Below are 10,583 nucleotides of genomic sequence, written 5' to 3'. Positions count from 1 at the left end.
GGCTGGCAGGATCACTAAGGCGTTACAGCTGGGGCGGGCTCCCTCATGGCTTTAAGCACCCTGAAACCACTGCTGCACCTGGCAGACAACCACCTGCTAGGTGTAGGAGGTAGGGGGAGTGTGTTGGAAGCCACCCCACCTCCTTTCGTACACCTGACAGGCAGCTGCCTGTCCAGTGTAGGAGGGGGAGGGAGAGGACTATTAGAAGTCACTGTGGAGGTGGGGCTGCACCTGACAGACAACCGCCTGTTACGTGTAGGAGGTGGGGGTAGTGTGTTGGAAGCCATCAGAGAGACTGGGCCAGCAGCTTTGCTTCACCTCATTAGCTGTCTGCAGTCCCCTGTAACTGTTGTTTTTTTTTAACCTTAGAACACTGAGCTCTGCAGCTGACCAATCAGAGAGTGGGGGGTGCAGAGAGGCAGTTGCCTGGCAGCCGCATAGGAATCAATGGCTGGAGCACATTTCCCCCCTTTTGACTCAGAGGTTGAATTTCTAAAAATCCCTTCTTAGTGAGCACCTACGCCACAGTAGGAGCGCTCTCTCCGAATTTGGTGTCTCTAGGTCCAGCGGTTTTGCCTGGGCTTTGATTTTACTGTGAGGGGACTTTCTTTTATACATACATACATACATACATACATCCCTCTAAAACTGACGTAAAATTCACCAGATAATCTAATTTCATCACAGGAAATTTCCACTATGTGTTCATGACAGCCATGCAAATGTATTTTGGAAATAACCCAGTTGCTGGATATCACATAAATAGACATGCTAGTCAGCAAAGAACATAAAGCCATTAATGTAAAAAAGAGCAGGGGCAAGCAAAATGTCATTCCAGTCAACAGAATAAAAATTCTGTGAGTTGAACATGTCAGCAGCTGCAAAGAGATGGACTAACTGATGCTCTTTTACACTTTCTACCAACAGTTTCAAATAAATGTAGAAATGAAAAACTCACAAAAGTCTTATTGAAGTGGGAAAAAGTGCCTTTGAAGGTTTTTCTAGTTCATCTGAAAAAAATTAACCTGTATTAAAAACTAAAATCAGTGGTATATCAGTATCCACCTTATCTGTGACAGTTCTTAATCTTATCTGGGTCGTTCCTAACCAGCATGCATATTTCAGTGACTGTCCAGCAGCTGAAGAACAAACTGGCTGATCGCTGCCAGCTCCCGTTCTCTTGCTTGAGCTATTATTTACCTTGCAACCTTCGCAAGTGATGCAGCGATAGTGATACCCAGTGGCTTTGTCACCACACACAACACATAGTTCGTCCTTGTCTAAGTAACTGGGTATGTACCCTGCAAAGCAAAAGACAGAGTGTGATTGTTAAGAAACAAGTTAAACTAAAAAAAATAATAATTGCACAGCTATTTACTGCATTTGTAACTCATTGACCTATTGGCTCAGTCAAGATGGCTGATGTTCTAAAATCCAAAAAAAGAAAGATTATAAGAAGTGTAGAGCTGGCAAAATGGCTAGAGAAGAACATTTGTTAGCAGGAAGGGAGAAAGGTAATAATACAACCACAGTGAAGGACTTAAATCTTGATAATTTCCAACTCCATGTTGAAACCCGTGAGACTTAAGTAGGCTTAAATGCCCATACCTGGGCTTTCTCTGTTGTGGCACCCCCCCTTGTGAGGGCAGGAAGTTCCCACACTTTTGTTGTTCTGCAGAATGTGATGTCCTTAGGAGAGCATTTTTATAAAGAAGAAGAAGAGTTGGATTTATACCCCGCCCTTCACTCAGAGTCTCAGAGTGGCTAACAACCCCTTTCCCTTCCCCTCCTCACAGCAGACACCCTGTGAGGTAGGTGGGGCTGAGAGCGCTGAGAGAACTGCTCATGAGAGAACAGCTCTGGGAGAGCTGTGACTGACCCAAGGCAACCCAGCTGGTTGCATGTGGAGGAGTGGGGAATCAAACCCGGTTCCCCAGATTAGAGTCCACCGCTCTTAACCACTATACCAGAGCACTATACCAAAATGAAGGGGATAGGATTATAGTTTCAATGCCAGTGAGAAGTTTAGTATATACGTAGCATGGTTTCTCGGATTTATCGTTCTGATTTTATTTCATTGTTCTCATTTTATTTCTTTGTACATATTATACTGGCTTTTTTCGCACTTTTTAAATTATGTAATATGCCTTGGGGAGGCATGACTGCATGGTATAGCCCAATCCTGTCAGATCTCGAAAGCTACGCAGGGTCAGTACTTGGACAGGAGACCACCAAGGATGACTCTGCAGAGGAAAGTAGTGGTAAATCTCTGCTTCGCACTTGCCTTGAAAGCCCCTTGCTGGGGTCACCATAAATCGGTTGCAACTTTACAGCACTTACTTACATACATAATCTGCCTTGAAACTCAATGAGAAAGGTGGACTATAAATACAAGTAAGTAAATAAACTCTGCCTGAATCATGCCCTTTTGTTAGAAGCAAAGCCATAATATATCACACACGAGAGCAAGAAAGACGCTGTGCTAACACATTTAAACTTGAGTGCTAGTGACTAAACCCAGGGTAACGATGAGAACAACTTGCAACCAATTATGCTGGCAAGGTAGACACCTCAAATGCCTCCTCATCCTCAGTCTTTGCAGAAAAGATAAGATCCTATCACTAAGGCTTCACTAAGAAAAGCAATGAGTCACCCAGAGTGTGTGTGTGTGGAGGGGAGAATATCAGAGACATATTGAAATCAGTGGGCTGAATGACCTCAGTCCTAGACTACAAAAAGAGCTGGCTAAAACTGAGACAGTGAAAAGGGTCTAGAAAAAGGCTATCGACAATGACACACAGGAGTTCCAGGGCACTACAGACCAATCCGTTTCACTTCAAGCATACAAATACAAAAATACCTAATCTGCTTCTACGATGTTCAACCTTGTAGATAAAAGAACAGCAATGGATATGACGCACTTAAATTTTAATATGGCTTGACACCACATGGCTTCACAGACAGGGGCAACGGGGTTATCTGTCCTTAGTGCAAGCCAGCTACAGGACAAAGGTCACATAACATATTGGCAGTTATTAAAATAAAACTATAGAATTTTTCTGTTTGGTATTTAAGAATTAAGCATGCACAGAGGCTAGTTACAGCACTAAATGACGAGTTACAGAACTGTACGTTTTTTAAAATCAACAAACCAAAGAAATGTGATGTCTATTTTGTCACAAAACTAGGTGTGACAAGACCTGGGAATGGATCTCCTAAGCAGTTTTTATTGGTAAATTCAGATCAAGGATAAGACACAGAGAAGTAATTTTAGCTATCCCTGCACACTGTTTCCCATATCTTAAACATCTTCCTGGAGCTCCTATTCACACACACCCCTTTTTGAGGATGCAATACATTTGTACTTTTACCCCAATGAGGCAAATTAGCAGTTGCAAAGGGCCATTTGAGCTCAAGAAAATTCAGAGGTAGAAAGCATTAAGGCATGACCAAATATGTAATAGAGTTAAGTCTATGTTTTCTTTGTGGTTGTGTTGAATGTTCATGAAATCCTTCTAAACCCACAGAGGTAGAAAGCATTACCTAACCCTTTCCTTACACCAAACTGGGGTCCCACGTGGCTGCCATTTACCTACAACAACACGCTCCAGGGATCTCCCACATCTCATCTCTTTGACCCCTGAGACTGGATAGAGAACTGTCTTCAAAGAGTAGCTATAAATGGATAATTGTCTGTGTAAATCAGCTCTGTTTTAGCAAAAGCAGTTCATTCTCAGATCAAATGTAGGCAGGAAATCTTTCAAAAGTTCCATTCTCCAGCAAATATTTTAAGGCATGACCAAATATAGAGTTAAGTCTATGTTTTCTTTGTGGTTGTGTTGAATGTTCATGAAATCCTTCTAAACCCACAAGGATTATTTCTTTACTTTGATAATAGACGTTTCGTATTTCACCGTATTTGCTTTTAGGGCAATATGTTTATTGCATATATCCATTTAATAATAACAACATAATTTTTAAAATTAAAGAACGCACTATAATTCAACCATCTGGAATCTGATCGATACACATGGAGCGTGTCCTCCAACGAACTGTTCAGCGTAGGCAGAATTTAGATCAGAATGTGTTTATGGTAAATATGTGGGATGGCAATATGGGTTTGTGTTTGGACAGGTTCATCTGTGGGAGAATGACACATTACTTCTGATCAGAGGATTCATCAGCAAGTTAAATTAGCAGGGGTGCTAATTAAACTAAATAACTGCACTGAATGATTCTTTCCCCATAAACACCATTAGCTGCATTACAGGCTTCACATTATTTTTAAATAAACTTTTGTACGTAATCTCGGCTTCAACAAAAACGGAACACGTTTTAAGTCAGGCACCAAGTACATTCATGCCGTGTTGCTCCTAGCAAGTCCCCTGATTTTTGCTGTCCCAATGAAATCATGGTGGTAGGCCATCCACCATTCATGGTACGTGGGCTCCACTGGTGATCACAGGTTTTGCAGGCCCAATTAAGTGCTTTAGGAAAATGTAAAACATAATTGTATTAGAATGATATGTACTTGTAGCTAGAGAGTTTGGGAGCCTGGGCAGTAGGGTTGCCAGGCCCTGTCTGACTGCCAGTGGGGGGCTCCAAGGTCTGTCCTGGGATCTTTTGGCATGCACGCAAAGCATGTTCACTGTGATGATGTCACCTGGAAGTGACATCATCATACTGCCAACATCAGGGATGATGCTCTAGTTTTTGGGCAAAACCAATTTTACCATAGGGTTTTGTCCAAAAACTAGAGCATCACCCCCGCAACATAATGTCACTTCTGGGTGATGTCATCATGTTGCATTCGGGGGCATTTGTGGGCAGGGTATCCTGCTGCCGGCCAGCTGGCCAGCAGTGGAAAGAGACCCACAAACGTGGGGGAAACCCCACCCAGACCAAGGGCCTGGCAACCCTAGTGGGCAGGGTTATTATGCACCATACCTTAAATCAACAACATGGGGGCATCCAGCATCTCATACCACTAGAAGCCAGGCAAAAATCTATTCCACTCCGAAAAAGTGCCATTAAACCAAAAAACAAACAGACAAAAAAACCCTGTATTTTAATGAAAGTAGACAGAAGATAATCAGTGGCAGGCTTGTGAACTGCTGCCACCTATTCACCTCTGGTGAGCAAATGTGGCTTTCAGGCAACTACATGGGAACTGTTGAAGGGTTTGCTATTGTTTCTGTTTCAGATGTGTGAATTGTTTGCGTGAATTATTTCTGTTTCAGACTATTGACTATCGATGTGTGAATTACACTATCATGTCTTTTAACACATGAAGCTTCATTATACTGAACCAGACATTGGTCCATCAAAGTCTCCAGGGTATCAGGTTGAGGTCTTTCATATTACCTATGACTGGATCTTTTCTGGAGATGCTGGGGATTTGCCACATCAACCTGTTACTACTCACTTAGCGCGCAAGACATTGAGGGCTATGACTGGATCTTTTCTGGAGATGCTGGAGATGCTGGGGATTTGCCACATCAAAGGAATTTACCACTGTGAGAATTCACAAAGCATTCAACCAAACAGAGCTTGACTCCTTATGGAGAGCACTGCATGTCACTAGAGTTATAATTATAGGGAAATCAGCAGACATTATAAATCTTTGGCTCTATTAATAAGGAGGAAGGATACATTAATCATAAAAATAACTGGGACTCAGTTACAAAATGGGCTTTTCTTGTTTTCTAAAGGTGAAAGACTAACAGCATAATTGCAAGTAACTATTTTAATTTGGGGAGTATACACATGGTTCTGAACTGTAGCAGCAAAAAAGAGCATCCAGACTTGAAGAAACCCATAGCATCTCCCAAATCAGCAAATAGTCCATAAAATTAGATGTACAGTTATATCTGCATCAGAAATCCAGGGCTGCTCTGATAGCCCTCAGGATCCTGGGCAAGATGATATTAATAGCTCCTTTTTGTCATTTTTAAAGTGGACAAGCCCCTTCCATAGTACAGTAGTGTCCATAAGGGGGGGGGGGGGGGCTCAGTTGTGCTGAAGACGCTGAAATGGCGTTTAGATTCTAGCAGCAGCACATCCAAGCTGGGCAGCACGGGGACCCGGCTACCTAACACAAGGTACTTTGGTATCAGCAAATATGCAGCATTTTCTTCATGAAAACTGCATTCATCACCTGTTAATTTGAATTTTTTAAAATTGTCATCAGCAACTAACCTAGCATAACAGGCTTGGTGTGTTGTTTGGCAAGTGGTGGCACTAGAGGCAAGCATGGAAAGGGAGAAGGAGGAGGCTTGGAGGGGGCAGTGACTGCTCCAATTTCTTCTTCCCTGCCCACCTCCAGTGCTGCCATATTGCCAGGTGAGAGTGGCAGAGAGCTGTGCCTTTTGCTCTTTCCCCCTACCTTCCTCCTCTTTGTGTGACCACCTACATGTGAGAGAAAAGTTTCTGCTCTTGTGGAAGCACAGACAACCGATATCTATTTGGAGGGGTTGTAAACCCTCTTTTGCTTAGTTTCTACATGGCCCCAATCCGCAGATCTAAGTATCTGCAGATAGAGCCATATTGAGTATTAGATATATTCTAGCTTGTAGATGAACTGGGAACTCTAAACTATCTTAACAAAATTTTGCTTTTATTCCAAGTAAAAGCTGCTTTTAAAACAACAAAGTTATAAGTAGGGAATCTCTAAATTTCTAAAGAAAAAGGGACAGAATAATTCATGTTTACTGATTTGCTAAATGTGATCTGAAAGGTGTTATTAGAGGTCTAACACTATTGTAGTATTTGGACGAACTTCCATTAAACCCAAGGCAAGCAGAGAATAAAACAAACATAAGAACCAACACACAGTTTTTGAAAAACAAGTTTCTTTTTTATAATTTGAAAATATCTGTAGACATAATGTTTGCAAAGATACAGTTCCCAGTGCCAAGTGAAAGTGAGCCCATGGAGAGTTCTCCTCTAGAGTCCATGGGAAAGCAGCCACAAAGCCTTTATCATTTAAAGACCAAATTAAGTGAACCAAAGTCAGTACTTAGATGGGAGAGCACTGAGGAAGGCTCTGCAGAGGAAGACAATGGCATACCACCTGTGTTTCTCACTTGCCTTGAAAGCCCCTTGCTGGGGTCACCAAAAGTGGTTTGCAGCTTGGTGGCTCATACATAAGTTGTAATGAAAAAGCGTTATCATGCTATAAGATTTCACAACATACGTATTCAACTGGACAACTACTTCTGCAGATAAGCTATATACTTCTGCAGGACAGAACTTGAATAGAAGAGTGCTCAAATAGTGGTTAACAACCTTGACCTTCATCTATTTGGTATTTTTATGGCAGTGAAATAGATTCTTTTGAACTATGGTGCTGGAGAAGACTCTTGAGAGTCCCTTGGACTGCAAGAAGATCAAATCAGTCAGTCCTAAAAGAAATCAACCCTGACTGTTCCCTAGAAGGCCAGATACTGAAGCTGAAGCTCAAATACTTTGGCCACCAAATGAGAAGGGAGCACTCACTGGAGAAGACCCTGATGCTGGGAAAGATTGAAGGTCAAAGAAGACGGGGACGGCAAAGGATGAGATGGTTAGACAGTGTCATAGATGCAACGAACATGAAATTGAGCAAACTTCAGAGGACGGCGGAAGACAGGAAGGCCTGGCGTGATCTGGTCCATGGGGTCGCGAAGAGTCGGACTCGACTGTGCGACTGAACAACAACAACAACAACAACAACAAAAATGGCAGTTGCAAATAAAGCTGCAATCTGTCTTGGATAAGATAAACTGCTGAGTAGGGGCAAATGCCCCTGCCTTAGGGGAATGTATGCAATAATCCAATGTGTGCAATCTTTCCTGAAATATATTACCCTTGCTCAAGGTGATCAGTGGCCTGTATGATGACTGTTCAAAACTATTTTCTTTTAATGTTGTACTTTCAGGCCAGAAGTATTGGCTTGGGTCCCCTGAAGATTTTTAGAAGAAAAAAGGGATTTCCATCCATGCAGTGCAACTTTCCCACTTCCCCACTCCTGCTGCATCCCAAAATACCACCCCACCAAATACTATTTATGGAGAAGAGGAAACCTCCAGGAACAACTTGGGGAAGAGCAAAAGGTTTAGAGTGGGTCAAAAGCATACCCCCTTTTAGGGTTGCCAGGTCCCCCTGGCATGTGGGGGATCCCCCAGTGTCTGGTGCTCCTCCCCAGTGCTGTCTAGCTGGCTGCCAAGGGAGAATTACTGCCCCAAACATGATGTGCCCACCTCACCCAGAAAGTGATATAGGCATGCTGGTGACATCAAGGGTTTCTGGGCAAAACTCTATGGTATAATTAGCTTAAAACCATAGATATTTGCCCCAAAACCAAAGCGTTGCACTCCTCCCCCCGCATCACCGTCGTGCCTACGTCACTTCTGGGTGACATAGGCACAGCTTCCCTCTTCCCTCCCCTCTCCCAAAGCATTCTGGTAAGTCCCCCGCCAGCTTGTCCTTTGGACCTGGCAAACCTACCCCCTTTCCAACTGTGGAAATCCTCTCCGGCATCCACATCAAAATTTTGTTAGCTGCTTGCATAGCATTATTTACAGCTCTTAATACTGGGTCACGGATCATTCCTCTACAGGACTTTTGAAACTATTCATAAGGAAAGGCTTATATTTAGATCTCCAGCAAACACATTTTAGCCCCAAGGCTAAGTGGGTTTAAGGCCTATTGCACAGTTTTCAGCTATTTACATGTTACAGAGCACACCAGATTGCTATATTTGTACTCTTTAAAGCAGGACCTTAATAAGCTTTCTGCAGAAGACACCTGGTTAATAAAAAATTTAAGATTCTGTATTAGATCCAGAGAACTGTGAGTAGATTTCTGCTCACTGAACAGAGCTTTCCTACCTCCCCCTTCCTGCTGCAGCTGCCTCTGTCAATTTGTAAATACCCCTACTGATATATGTAACTTTTCATAATTTGTATTTTTTTTATTTGTACATTTATTGTTCACACTTCTATATTCAGTATTTATTGCTATGCTCTATGGCTAGCTTTATACACATTTATTTATTTCTATGTTTCACATACATTTATTTATTTCAATGAATCTCCAGTTGTGGATGTCTCCCAAAAGTCACCTTATGACAATACGGAGTGGTATGTTTCAGCTTTAAAAAGTCTTAATACATGGCTTTGAGTACATTTACTTCCACATTTAATAAAGGGTTTTATAATGTTTATTGACTTTCAAAGACTATGGCGAAGCGATGAGATATGGTCCAGCCAATATTTTTTCTCTGTTGTATTGGTGCAACCCAGACTAACTTCAGTTAAATGCAGGATAATGCAGTATTTTCTAAACTATCAGCTTGTGTTCAATTATTTGATTGAGGATAACTTACTGAAGGTTTGTTGTACACAAATGTATTACTAAAACCAACATACAAGGGCCTCTTAAATCTGTTTAGATAGGAATGCTATTCTGACATAGAACTTGTCTGTGTGCATGCATGCATGTGTGTGATTTTGCTAATTAAGTTAAAGCACAGAATAAATTCATTCATCTATGACTGTGCAACTTGGGGGAGGAAGATCTACCTCATTATCTATTGTTTTGTTAACGGTATGAAACATGGCAAGAAATATTATTCAAAAATTGTGGTTGTCTCTGGGTAAACTTGTTGATTTATTACTTGTTTTATTATTAAAATTTATAAAAAATATTACTAGAGCTGCTGCTAGATGTGGCCTTGCAGGCTTCAAGGATAAGGGCCCAATATGTAAATTATAATGTTATCATCTGTGCTTACAATCAGTTTATTTGAATTATTCTTTTTATGGGTAACTAATGCGGTACAGATTATGTTTTTATGTCATGTTTTGGAAATGGTCCCAATGGCTGGTCAATTAAAGTTTTACTGATATCTATTAAATACTATTAAGAAACAAAGATAAATTATATAAAAGGTACTGGACATACATCCATGTTACAGAAACATTCGAACAACTTTTTAGTTATAATGAAAGGAAAGATAGGCTTCTCAGACTGGGAGGGCACCAGCCCTTCAGTCCACATGGCATTGATAGATTGTGGGTATTGGCTGCAGTTAGTTGCAGTTCAGAAGAATTCTACATCCAGAATTGTTGGGGGGGGGGAATAAATGTAGCACAGTTTGGACAAGGAACTATAGTGTACCATTACAATTGGTACCTCTCATTATTATTACTCATGTGGAGCCCAATTGCATTTCTTTCTAGCAAAAATACCCCAGTGTCTCTTTGTGCAAGGAATGAGTACCACTTCTAAGGAAATTGTTAGATATTAGGTGGGGCACAGCGTGAGCAAACGGTCAAAGGCACTATCCTACAAGACCTATTCCCAGCCTCTGTGATAAGTAATGGGTGTTTGGGCTACTCACAAAAGGTCCCAATTGCAAGGTTTGTTTTTAAATGTATGTTCCTTCTCCTTACACATATTGAAGTGCAATGCCGTGCACTTGAACAACGATATGTTTCAGCACAATCTTGGATTGTGAGTCAATCTTATTATAAACAATAAAAAATGACTAGTGCCAACCAAACTCAATCCTGGCTGATATATATATATATATATATATA

At 41.4% G+C, this 10,583-nt stretch overlaps 1 protein-coding gene across 1 annotated transcript in view; it reads right to left on the bottom strand.

The window, feature by feature from the left end:
* Positions 1-10,583, bottom strand: part of LOC107110331 (thyroid hormone receptor beta) — a 241,136-nt gene that overhangs the window by 22,093 nt on the left and 208,460 nt on the right. Inside the window, exon 5 of the mRNA XM_015411104.1 lies at positions 1,201-1,301. Coding sequence (XP_015266590.1) covers positions 1,201-1,301 — 101 coding nt within the window. The remainder of the gene's footprint in view (positions 1-1,200; positions 1,302-10,583) is intronic.

This window comes from Gekko japonicus, unplaced genomic scaffold (assembly GCF_001447785.1).
Source record: "Gekko japonicus isolate JY-2015 unplaced genomic scaffold, Gekko_japonicus_V1.1 scaffold723, whole genome shotgun sequence".
Lineage (NCBI taxonomy): Eukaryota > Metazoa > Chordata > Lepidosauria > Squamata > Gekkonidae > Gekko > Gekko japonicus.
Note: the sequence above shows the minus strand (reverse complement) of the source record. Positions and strands in the feature narration are given on the sequence as shown.